The sequence below is a fragment of the Thamnophis sirtalis genome, unplaced genomic scaffold (genome assembly GCF_051295495.1).
Source record: "Thamnophis sirtalis isolate CommonGarterSnake01/CBP01778 unplaced genomic scaffold, rThaSir2_p1.2 scaffold_2, whole genome shotgun sequence".
NCBI lineage: Eukaryota > Metazoa > Chordata > Lepidosauria > Squamata > Natricidae > Thamnophis > Thamnophis sirtalis.
The window spans coordinates 101,352,866-101,364,836 of record NW_028261382.1 but is presented as its reverse complement, the minus strand read 5'-3'; the positions used below and the strand labels follow the sequence as shown (position 1 = coordinate 101,364,836).

General features: G+C 63.0%; 1 protein-coding gene across 2 annotated transcripts; it reads right to left on the bottom strand.

The window, feature by feature from the left end:
• Positions 1-8: 8 nt before the first annotated feature.
• On the bottom strand, positions 9-11,863 carry NRBP2 (nuclear receptor binding protein 2). Of its 2 annotated transcripts, none has more exons than XM_087706592.1 (18): positions 11,627-11,863; positions 8,701-8,823; positions 8,496-8,597; positions 8,194-8,283; positions 7,928-7,968; positions 7,744-7,838; positions 6,336-6,359; positions 6,030-6,113; positions 5,889-5,944; positions 5,667-5,762; positions 3,622-3,754; positions 3,433-3,535; positions 3,061-3,111; positions 2,784-2,919; positions 2,161-2,214; positions 1,720-1,783; positions 509-564; positions 9-402 (listed from the first exon to the last, which is right to left on the bottom strand). In XM_087706592.1, exons 1-18 carry the CDS (start codon positions 11,741-11,743, stop codon positions 289-291), a joined length of 1,539 nt encoding a protein of 512 aa, XP_087562718.1. In that variant the 5' UTR covers positions 11,744-11,863; the 3' UTR covers positions 9-288. The 2 variants fall into 2 exon arrangements, with proteins under 2 accessions (XP_087562718.1, XP_087562717.1); XM_087706591.1 differs by lacking the exon at positions 11,627-11,863 and adding an exon at positions 11,346-11,490.
• Positions 11,864-11,971: the final 108 nt, after the last annotated feature.

Here is an 11,971-nt window from a genome sequence, read left to right as displayed (position 1 = left end):
GCGGAGCGTCGGTTGCTGGCGCTTTAATGCGGGGGGGGGGAGAGAAGGGCGCATGCGTGGCGGAGGCGGCCGCGCGGGGACAAAGGCAGCTACCGTCCGAAAAGCCGCCCGCCTGCCGTCCCCGGGCGAGCCCCGCTCCCGCCTCGTGCAAGGAAGGCGCTGCCCCTCGCCGCCGCCGCCGCCGCCTCCTCCGTGGCAGGGAGGGAGGAAGGGGAGGCGGCCGAGGGGCGAAGGGGCCGCGGCCGGGCAGGCGGCTTCTCTCCTCTTGCTCGTGCGGGCGGTGCCGGTTCACTGGGCCTTCTGGGCGCCGACCTCGGGGCTGGAGCCGGCGCCTCGGGCGGGAGGGTCCCGGGGTCTTTGCAGGGCGCCTTCCAGGAGCGCCGCCAGCTTCTCCCGGTCGTCCTAGGAGAGAGCAGCGGATGGGCTTGGGCTCGCAGAGGAAACCCCCTTCACGTCTACCGGCCGCCCTGACCCAGGCCGCCTCGGGCAGCGGGCGCAGAAGGCTCACCTGGCTGATGAACCCATAGTGCACCAGTTCAGCCGCCAGGTCTCTGGCACGGTCGCCTGTGGACGAGCAGGGATGAGCAGCCTCACAGGGGGACAGTGTGGCCTTTGCCCCCCCCCCCACCCGCGAAGCAGCTTCAGCCCCCAACCCACCCCCCAGTGCAGCCCTGCAGGAGCAGGGGCCCGGGGGGGGGCAGCCTGAGCTCCTGCGGCGGCAGCAGTCCAAGCAGTGGTGGGTGCAAGGCAGTCCTTCCGTGCCATCCCTCCTCTGCCTTGGGAGCAGCCCCGGTGACCAGTTGGCTTCTGAGTGCTGTTTGTCCCTTGTGAAGCCTCTCAAGGCTTCTCCTTTTGCTCCTGCAAGAGACGATCCCCGCAGGGCTCTACGTCTAGGGCCAGGATGGCGAAGCTATGGCACGCGTACCACAGGTGGCACGCGGAGCCATTACGGCACGGGAGGCGGTGCCCTGTCAGCTGGCCGCGTGCATGCGTGTGCTGGCCAGCTAACTTCAGCCTTTTTTTGAGGCCGTTTTTCACCCTCCCCAGGCTCTAGAGGCTTTATAGGAGCCTGGGGAGGGCGAAAACAGCCGCCACCACCACCCCCGGCCCTCAGGAGCTGTTTTTAGCCCTTCAGGAGGCGCCCCTGGAGGCTCCGGGGGGCTAAAACTGGCCCTACAAGCAAACCGGAAGTCTGTTCCTGAACTTCCGGTTTGCCCACAGGGCCGGTTTTTTGCACTCCGGAAGCTTCAGCATTTGACAACCCCCCCCTGCGCTCCCCCCCCCTTTTGCCACGTGAGCCAAAAACGGTTCGCCATCACTGGTGTAGGGTGTGTGGCCCCAGGGCCAGCTTCCCAGGGAGAGATTGGGCTTTGCAGGGCATTGCACCCGGCTGCTTCGGAGGGCCTTCGGATCTCCCGTGCGGGGACTCGGTTAGAGGCCCTGCAGTTCTTCCTCAGCAGCGGATGTTTTCACGGCCACACGGCCAAATGGATAAAGGAATCCCGGTGGGGTGGGGTGGGGGGTTGAGGGCCTGGGATGGCATTGTCCGGATTCTCCCCGGGGCACGGGGGAAGCTGCACCAGCCTTGGGAGCCCAAGGTCTTCTCTGCAGCAGAGATGGGGAGCCTACCCAAAGTCCGGAGGCACAGCTGGCACCGCTGCCCATCCCACCACTTCTATGCCCCTCGCACCCAGGAGGAGGGAAGCGGGCGGGACTTACCTGGGAGCAGGTCGTAGCTCAGGTGGCGGTGGAGCTTGTCTTCCAGGGTGAGGAGGAGGGTCAGCTGTTAGGGAGGCACAGGCTGGCATGAAAGGTGGCCGCCTGGGGCAGACGGAGAGGAGGAAGGCACTTCCAAAATCTAGTCATAAAGCTACTAAGGGAGGATTCGAGGGGAAGCGAAAGGACACTGGCGGGGGTGTCCTTGTCGTTGGGAGCAGTTTCAAAAATAAGCTTTATCAAATGACCTTTGTCCTGCCTCGGCCCCTTTCGCCCCACGGGCCCCCTCCCCAAAGGCCCCAAGCGGGGCCTGGTCTCCCCTGTGAGGGCCGTGGGCTTCCCTGCGCCCACCGCATCTGAACCTCCCGGCTTCCGCTCCCCAGGATGCCTGGCCTGGTGCTCTTCCGGCCTGCAGCTGCAGGCGCTTCCCCCAGCCATACGTACGCGCCATTGCCGCCTCTCCTCCTGCCACTCCGTGCTGCACTGCATTTGCACCACCTGGTGGGGGGGGGGCAAAGGCAGCCCTCAGTAGGAGCCCCAGCCAAGGGCTTGCTGGTAGGGGGTGCCGGAAGCCGCCCCTCCTGTGCCGGTCCCCGAGCTTGGCTCCCCAGCCCTGCGTGGAAGCATCTCCCATGGCTGACAGCCCCCTCCCAATAAACTCTCATCCGCCCCACACCGCAGCGTCATCCCCGCTAAAGCCGGCTAGGCAGCTTAGTCTTTTTCCCCAGAGAAACAGCCGTGCAGCCCCCTTGTGAGGGTCCCCAGGGCCACGCGAGGCGTCCCTGCGGGCGATGGGGGGAAGCAGATTTCTCCTCCGCTCCTGTCATGGGTTTAGTCCCCACCTCATTGCCCTGACACGTCCTGAGGCTCCCGGCCTGACCCCTTGCTGCCCGCCCTGGGGTGGGTCTGCCTCCTCTTCCTGCCCCCGCCCCCTCGCTCCATGGGAAAACAGACTGAAGTGGTGCAAAGGGTGGAGGAGAGTCCCGCAGGCAGAGACCCTCCCCCCTTTTGCCTGCCTGGGCTCCAACCAAGGCAGGGGGGCTGCTGACCCGCCAGAGCCCCCTCACCTTCCGCGTCTCCACATCCAAAGGCTCCGGTGTGGGGGTTAGGGCTTTCTGGGGGTCTTCCAGGGCCTGGGAACTGGACTGTGGCAGGGTGTGGGGCCGGACGGTGGCAAAGTTCATCAGGGGGTAGATGCCATTCCTGGCAGAAAGAGCGAGATGGGTCAGGGACGGGGTCCCAGCAAGGCAAGTGGGGGAGCTGTCCGTCCCACGGCCCCCCCGTCCCCTGTGCTCCCCCAGCAAAGGGTCTGCAGAGGGAGAAGCGGAAGATGGAGAAACTCACCTGACGTCTTCCAAGAATTTGTCCAATTCCAGGAAAGAGACCTCTGAATATCTGGGGGGGGGGGGGATTTAGTTCAGTTGTCTGTGGAAGCTGCAGCCGCTCGACAGGGCCAGAAGGGTTCAAGGCACCATGGCTGGCACCAGCCCCCCATGCCAAGGCCAGAGAGGAGGATGCTGTGCCTGCCCTCCCTAGGCTCTCCCCTGCTGGAGAGGGAGGGCGATGGAGACAGCTTTGGGCTGGGCTGGGAGGGGGGGGGGAAGTATCTGCCTGTGGCCACCCAGATCAGCCGGGAATCCCAGGTGGCAGGCGGGCGGGCACCCTCCATGCTGCAGGCGAGCCTTCCTGGGGGAGTTGCTCGTGTGCCAGACCCACCTCCACTGCACTGGCAGCCGCCCTGCCCGCCGAATCTCTGCCATCACCTCACTCAGATCCAGCTCCTTCGTTTTCTCTTCCACCACATTTTCAGGCCACAGGTCTGCAAGAGACAGGATTGGTACCCCAAAGCCAGGAGCAGCCACCCTTCCCTCCTGCCCCGCTCCCAGCCTCCCCCCCCCAACTCACATTGGTGGGTGATGAAGCAATGGGCAGCCAGGAGCTTCAGGGAGTGGACCTCAAAAAGCACCCGGTGGAACAGCAGGTCGTGTGCCGTGGGCCGCCGGCTGGGGTTCAGGAGGAGGCAGCCCAGGATGAATTCCTTGGGGGGGGGCAGGGGAGATGGTTAAGGACAGAAAAGCGTCTCTTCCCAGCAAGACAGGCAGTTCAGCCCTACACAGGGACAGTTTGGGGGCTGAGCAGGAAGGGGTGACCTGCAGAAAAGGGGCTGTGGCATGTAGCTCATCCTGGCAGGGGCCAGCCATGCCAAGGCCACACCCTTCTGACCGGTCGAGCATCAGAGTCCTCCGGCTCACGGACTCTGAATAGATGGCAACTGACTAAGAAGGATCCTCCCAATTACGTGGAATGATATTTCAGGTGTCTGATGAAAACTAATTTATTCCTGCAAGCGTTTGACAGATGCCGAGTGAACTGGTGCAGATTTGTTCAATGAACAGAAAATTCTGCAAGCAAAAGCTTTGTGGCGCTCAGTGGCAGCCGGAAAGGCTTCCTGGCAGCGTTAAGCCAAGCGGGGCCCACTGGCATTCCCAGAGCTGCCCTCCGGGCTGAAGGAAAAGAGGGTGGGCCCAGCCTAGCAGAGCCAGCTGCTCCCGCAGTTTCCATCCCATTTTTCTGGAGCTCCGCCTCCAATGTATTGTTTTAAGTCTACTGCTACTGCTATTTTCCATTCCGCTGCAGTGGCTGCCGACACCTTTGTTACCTACGGATCTTAAGTTCCCTTCAGCCAAACCTACTTTTCTCAAGGAGGGTCTTGTTGAGGGAGCGGGATCTGCAGCCAGCTGTCCCCGAGGTTTGGTAACTGGTCTCTGTGGAGGCCACCTAAAATTGTGCTTGCTTTCTGGCCACCTCATCACCCCATGGTTTATAAGAACCCCCCACCCTGAACATTTCCAGAAATACCTGCACGGTTAACTGACTGGCAGCTGTGATTCCACGCCCGCCTCTTGCTGTGGTTCAGTGCCAGGCTGCCATGAACTCGGGGGAGGGGGGCTGGATGGGAGGGGGGAGGATTCGAAAAGTTCATCTTCTCCCCCCCCCCCCCAAGAGGAGGTTTCAAAGTCAACCAGCTGGGACTGGAATCCAGCTGCATCCCAAGCCCCCCACTTGAGGCCTCCCTTCTGAAAGCCTCTCTGGATTTGATTGGACATTGCGGGGGGGGTGGGGGGCCTTAAGGCAAGGGAAGTTTGATTTGGGGATTTTGGCAGGTGAATTTCACTTCTGGCTTTACGCTACTGTATTTCACTTGACCTCTAGTAAATTATACCTTTCCCAACAAATGGGAGTAAAGGATCTTCTTTCTTAGGTGTGGAGCATTTGAGTATCCAGAGCTCCTGGGGGTATTTCTTCTATCTCCTCCAATCTCCCCATCACTCTCTGCCTCCTTACGTTCTCCGGTTGTTCCTTACGCTCTGCCTCCTCCCATCATCGGTTCTCTCGTGGCTTTTGGCCTCGGGTTCTAAGCTTTGTGAAGATTGTCCCCCTCCCCAAATGGACAGCAAATCTGAACGCTGCGAAACTCTTGGCAGATCAGCAGTTGCTGATAGTTCGTGGCTCACCGAGCTTTTCTCAAATCAGGGCAATCGCCGGAATCCCCCGGGAGGCCTCCCGCCCAACATCCCTCCTTGGAATTTCCTGCTTGCAAACGTGGCTGCTCGTTCTGATCGGGGTGAGGCCTGGTACCCAGGGGACTGAGGAGCAAGCTGCTCCCTATGCAGAGAGAGAGGGCACCAGCGGGACCAAACTCTTCCTGTGGCTCTGTATCGTATGACCCCTCTCTAGCCCAGACTGACTGACTGGGCAGACGGCAAAGAAGTGGTGGCCTGAACTCCCTCAGACCCACCCGCAGGAGGCAAGAGTGACACCCACGGGTCTGTCCATAGTACAACCAGGGATATCTCGCCATTCTGAGCTGAAACGTTATGCGCTGTTCCAGGAGTCATCCTGTCGCCCCCTGCCCTGCCCCACCTCAGAGGGGCCAGGCTGCCTCTCACCCGCATGTTGGGGTCATCCAAAGAGTGCCTGGCTCGCTCAATGGCCTCCTTGGTCACCGAGGAGTCCCCGTTCGACTGGATCTCCAGCACGCCCATCTGTGGGAGAGGCCAAGATGGAGCCAGGCTGGCCACGCAGGCAGCAGCTGGGTTCTAGACCCCCAGCAGCAGAAGTTGGGTAGGGGGGACTTTTCCCACTCAGCCTCTGCCCCCGCAGGCCCTTACCTCCAGCGCACACATCCCAAAGGAGAAGATGTCCACCGCTGTGCCGTCGGCCGTCCCTGAAAAGCCAACGGCATCCCATGGAGCTGGCCTGCCCCAAAACGGCCGTGCCCCTCCCCCCCAGCAGAGGGTGCTCACTCTCACCTCCGTACTCCGGTGGGAAGAAGTGCAGGTTCCGCGGGTCCTCCCGCTCTGTATGGACCGGGCTGTGGAGCTCGGGCGGAAGGGCTGCAGGAGGGGAGGGAGGGACTTGCTTAGGAGAGAGCCGCACGGACTGGGGCCCCAGGTGTCGTCCAGAGCTGGCTTCCTGCATCAGAGTGCGGCGGTCCAGAGGACCCAGTCCTGAAGTCAGGTGAGGGCGGAAGGACTCGACTCTGAAATGGGAGCCAGCAGGGCCCTTCGGGCGGCAGAGAGAGGCGGGAAGATGCAACTCCAAGCAGCTTCACTCACCCTTTGCAAAAACACGATGCCAGACTGTGGGGGGGGAGAGAGAGAGAGAGAAGAAGGCGGCCGTTAGAGGTGCAGGGCTCCTACCCAGAAGCTGCAGGAGAGCCCCAGCTGTGTCGTCCCAGCAAAAGCTTCGTGCGTTTGCTTCTCATCCTGAGCAAAGAAGTCCTCGATGATGGGTCAGGCTGAGCCCAAGAACGATGACCAGCAATTCAGCCAGAGGTCGGCTCTTTATTTGCTTGCACAGCCTAGGCAGAATCTTGCCAGACTGAATCCTCGCTACGCCCGGCCTGACGAATGTGCCCCCGGGGGGGGGGGGGAGATGCTAGGAAGGGACCATCCTGGCTCTCTCCCTCTGCCTCCCACCCTCCCGCTTCAGGCTCTGCTGCCGCTTTCTAGAAGGTCCTACCACCTTCCTGGGAAAGTGGCACCAGGCATCGTCTCTCTCACACAGGGGAAGATGCCCCCCACCTCACCAGGCTGTCTGTGGCAGGTCCACGCACAAGAGTCCTTCTCTTCCACCGGGGGGGGGGGGGAAAGGGGGCTGTTGGGGGGGGGGTCATGGAAAGCATGGGAGAGCTTGATCCAGCCAACACACACGTGCGTCTGTGCATGAAAGCAATGGAAAGAGCCCCCCCCCCACTCCTATTTATTTTATTTATGTGCCACTGAGGTGAGAGCCAACTCTGGGTGGCTTACGGAATAAGAAAAAGTAAAAATACAAAAGACTTACAATTGGGAAAAATTAAATAAGAAGCTAAAACCGAAGAGGTCAGGTGAGGCGGGCGTGGGGACCTTCTCTCTACCCCGTCAGCCGTCCTGAGCCCGGAATGCCCCACCAAGGCCCCGGGCCAACCGCCAGAGCCAAGACTGCCCTGGAAGGCCAGGAGGGTGGGGGCCGACCTTGCCTCCAGAGGGAGAATATTCCAGAAGGTGGAGGCGACCGCAAAAAAGGCGTCTTGTCCTGGGCCCACCAGCCCAAATAGTTTGGACGACAGGATCCAAAGGGAGTGGGGAGGGCCAATTCTATTGGCGGAGGGGGGAGAGGGAGTTCCTCGGATACCCGGCACCCATGCTGCCAGAGGCTTTACTGGTAATGACCAACCCCTTGAGTTGGATCCAGAAGCAAATGAGCAACAGCGGCGTCACTCGCGCCAGGAGGCTCCGCACTGCTGCATTCTGTATCCCCTGCCACTTCTGAATAACCTTCTAGGGCAGCCCCATGTAGAGCATGTTGCAGTGGTCCAGCCAAGAGATGACCGGGGCTTCAGGACCCAGGAGGGAGAGGAGGGACACGGGTCTTTCTCAGGGACCGGTCTGAGAGGGAGGGGGTCCCCCTGGCAACAGCTGGGGCCTCGCTAGACGTCCTTTCAGGGGTTCCAGAGACTGACCGGGCCCACCTCCTTCGTACCTGATCCAATTTTGATGAGCCCGTTGTGCTGGATGAAGATGGTGTCACTGGTGAGGTTGCCGTGGATGATGGGGGGATTGCAGGAGTGCAGGTAGCTGCAGGGAAAGAGTGCTGAGGGAGCCCTGCACCCGAGGGGCCAGCAGGGCTGAGGAGGGGCGGGGGGGGGGGGGAACCCAGGGCTTACCTGAGAGCTGAGAGGATCTGGGTGCACCAGCGCTTCCACGCCTGTCGGGGGGAGAGCAGAGGGAGAAAGGCCGTCCGTGATGCAAGGGAACCTTTGCCTAGACCCCCCCCCCCTCTATTCCCAGGCTGTTGGCAGTGGGCCCAGCGTGGCAACCGTGCGGGGTCCATCCGCGGCACCGGGGTCCCTGCACCCAGCCTTCTGGAGGGGCTCCCGGGGCAGCCGTCGCAAGCAGTCAAAGCGGGAGGGTGGGTGGGAGTGTCCCCCACCTTGGCATTCATGGCTTTGTGGTTTTTCTTGGTCTTCTTCAGGAACTGCTTCAGGCTCCCTGAGGAGACGTACTCGGTGATGAAGATCACCTGCAGGGGGGGAGGGGTCGGAGTGGTCGCAGTGGGCACCCCTATTCCCAGGCACCCTTCCCAGCCATCAAACCCCTTCCCAGCCCCTTTCTGGCTCCATGGCCTGGCAGATGCTGCCGGCCCTCACCCTGCCCACCAGCGCCCTCCTCCCGGGGACTCTCCCGGAGCCCCTTGTCCTGAGCCCAGCCCTCCAGCCCCAGAGGTCAACTCACTTGGGCCTTGCTTTCCTTCACGTCCAGCCAGTATTTGTGCACCTTCACGATGTTGGGATGGTCCACGACCACCAGCTGCTCAAAGGTGGCCTTGATCTTCTCCTGTTGGGCAAGCGGCACTTCAGGGGAAGGGAGCCTCTGCCAGGGCCAGCCAGAGACGGGCGTTCTGGGCAGAGGCCCCGCTCCTCCCGTGGACCCCACTCACCTCATGCGCCGTGAAAGCCGCCTTGTCCATGAACTGCAGCTCGTTCCACACCACCTCCACACCTTCCTCCGTATCCATGGCCAGGAAGGTGCTCTGGAGCCCGGGCATGTTGCCTTGGTTCACCTGTGGGCATCGTCCGGCTTCAGCAACCAGGCTGGCCAGAGAACCATCGGGCACCACACATGACACACCCTGGCTGAGACAGGGTGCCCACCTCCTGCCCCCCAGCTGTGCCACCACTGGAACAGAGTGAGCTTCCAAGGGGAAAGGGGGCCTCCCCCCCCCACCCAGCATCCTTATTGGGATGGCCAAATCAGCCCATTTCCTGGGCTCACACGTGACCCATGTGACCTATAAGCTTAGCACACAGAAGACGTGGAACTTTGGGATGGGCCCTGAACCACCACCAACCCCGACTCCAAGCTCTGCATGCGAAGAACTGTTGCAGCGATCGCCATGGTACTGGCAACGGCCCTCTGGCCGAGCACAGCCCCCTCCCCAGGAGAAAGAGGGCAGAGAGCCGTTCTCCTGGGTCCTCCAAGGGCAGGAGCCTCTGGCTGGGCATCCAGGGAGGGGACCACAGCCAGACACACACACTTTCCAGGAGCTGTTTTAGGAGAGTAGACCCAGGTCCAAATAAGGGTCCCTCCGGAGGGGGTGGCTGCCTGAGGTTGCTACCAGAATTCCCTCCTCTGCCATTCTCTGCCCCTTGATGGACTCCCCTGGGCTGAGGTTGGCATCCCGTGGCTCAGGGGAACCAGGAACAAAGGCAGCCGCTTCCCTCACCCCCTCGGGGCCCATAAGAAACCGGGGTTCAGCAGTAGGACCGCCAGCAAAGGGCAAGGCCAAATGGCTGCTCACCCCCCCTGCCCCAAGGCCGCCCCATGAGCAGGAAGGGAGGGGGAGGCCACAGCAAGCAGAACCCAGGAGAGCAGCCCTGGGGGGGGCAGGACGCTTGCCTAAAGGGCCCCCTACCAGGAAAAGGCCCAGCCCTGCCCTCCTCTGATAAGTCTCCTGTCCAGCCCTCCCCCCTCCCCTCCCTGGGGAGATAAGCAGCAGCAGCAGTTCAGCCAAGCCCAGGTTCCACCCATCGCAGGGATGGCCTGTAGCCCCTCCCAGGGGGAGGCAGGACAGGAGTCAGCAGATGCCCTTGGCAGCCCTGCCAGGAGGCCCTTCTTTCATCCGTGGCCACCGAGAGAGCAACGGGGCTCTGCTGCAACCCCTCAGAAAGCCCGAGGCCTCCCCCACTCGGACCCCTCCAGAGAAACCCCATGTGGCTCCCTTGGGGGAAACAGGAGAGGAAGCCCAGGCAGCCCAGAGCCCCCCCCCCCCCCCACTGCAACAAGAGGCCCAGGGGGGTCCTTGGCAGAGCCAGTCAGTTCCCCATCAGGGTTCCCGGGCAGCCTGGTGGGCACAGCTCCTGCTGCCCACCTGAGAGGGGGAAGAGAGACTTGGGTGCCCCTGCAGGCTAAAGCCAGGCTCGGCCCAAGAGTGGCTGAATGAGGCCTGTGGGGCGAGTCGGGCAGGAGGGGAGGCCTGCGGGTGAAGACAAGGGGGGGCAGCAACCTCAAAGATCTCCAAGCCACACCCGAGAGCTGCCAAGGGAAGCCCAGGAGGGCTCTCCAAAATCCCAGCAGCTGGGAAACAGCTGCAATGTACCTGCAAGGCCGGTTCCTCCACTCTGATCTTCCCTCCCTGAAGTTCTCTGGGAGAGGCCCTTGGAGGACAAAGGGCCAGGGAGTCTCTGGCTGGGGGGGGGGCACTGGGAAGAGGACCCCAACTGGCCTCTGCCAGGGAGCAGGAGACGCAAGACAAAGGGGGGGGGCAGGAGCTGCATTGTAGGTAACAGGGGAGCTGCCTGAGGGCAGGACCTCCGCCAGGGAGGGGAAGGAGAAGGACAGGCAGGGTAAGAACACCCCCACACACACACACACACACGCACGCACACAGGGTTGGGATGATATGGTGCAGGAGTCCCACAAGCCCCTCCTCACAAAGGGGCCAAGGGTTCGCCCTGCCCACCCCTCTGCCCAGGGAAGCCTCTGCACTGGCGCCTGAACTCCGGCCAGACTTTGGCTGAATGGCCAAATTCCAGAGGGCCTGAGAGGCCTCTGCTGGGGGGAGGGGAGGCTGAACAGGAGGAGGTCCCTCCTGGGACAATCAGGCTGCACTCCTTGCCCCCCCCACTCCTTCAAAACGGGGCTCCTCCACCAGCAGGGAGAAGGGTGTCCCAGATGGAGGCCTAGGATGCCCCCCCCTCTGGGGGAGGAGGAGGGATGGGGAGGGCAGGCTTTGGCCAGCAGTTGGGAAGAGACCCTTGCCCCAGCTGAAGAGTTGCCGCTTCGCCTGCTCCCTACGGCTGGGAGGCGGCGTGGGGGTGGGGGGAGGCTCGCCACTGCTTCCTCCTTTGCCTTTGCTAACGGGCCGGGGCTCTGCCGGCAGACAGAGGCGGCGGTCAGGAGGGAGCCCCGATCGCACCACTGAGAGGCTGCAACTGCCAGGGTCCAGCTGAGCCCCCCCCCCCGCCCCATAATCTCCCCTCAGGCAGCTCCACGCGCCGAGAAAGCGGCACCGGGTGCGGGGAGGGGCGGCTGGCGGTGGAGTAGATGGGCGGGGAGAGGGCTGGGCCGTCTGAACAAGCCTACCTCGCGGGGTGAGCGTTGTGGGCAAAGGCTGGAAAGGGAAACCCCGCGCCCGGTAGGAGCTTCCGAGGACCGGAGAATGTAGTTCGACCGGGTTATAAGTAAACAAACACGTAAAATTGTCCGGTCGGGCAGCGTTCCTGCGGGTGAGGCGCAGGCGCAGGCCATCCAGTAGGACCGCCCGACTCCGGAGCGATACCCGCCTCCGGGACCGGGAGGACGGCCCGGCGGGAGCTTGGCTGCCGACTCCCCCGCTCTTCCGCGGCGCCCCAGCCCGCGACTACCTGCTCCTTGCGCTTCTGCCAGCGGCCGCACGGGCTCTCCTCCAGCACCTCGCTCTCGTCCTCGCTCTCCTCCTGCGCGGCCGCGCACGCCTGCTCCGTTTCCGTGCGCCCCGACATGTCCCCCGGCGTCGCCCAGGCCAACGGAGGACGAGGCCCGCGCGCCGCTGCTCCCGGGAGGCCGCTGGAGGGCCAGCCGCCGCGCCGCGCCTCTTTGCCTCGCGGTCCCCGCTGCGCAGCGCAGCCGGGCGTCACCAAGGGGCGGCGCGGAAGACCGCCCGCCTCCGCCGCCTCCCGAGCTGGTCCGGCTGTGCCTCGGCGACCGACGGCCGACCTTCGCTGCCCCGC

Bases quoted from the DNA above. Each gene is read 5' to 3' on its own strand.
- NRBP2 (XM_087706592.1), bottom strand. From the start codon at position 11,743: ATGTCGGGGCGCACGGAAACGGAGCAGGCGTGCGCGGCCGCGCAGGAG. The intron at 2,920-3,060 runs GTGAGTTTCTCC...TCTTTCTGCCAG, and splicing joins AAATTCTTGGAAGACGTCAG to GAATGGCATCTACCCCCTGA. The intron at 403-508 runs GTGAGCCTTCTG...GCTCTCTCCTAG, and splicing joins ACTATGGGTTCATCAGCCAG to GACGACCGGGAGAAGCTGGC.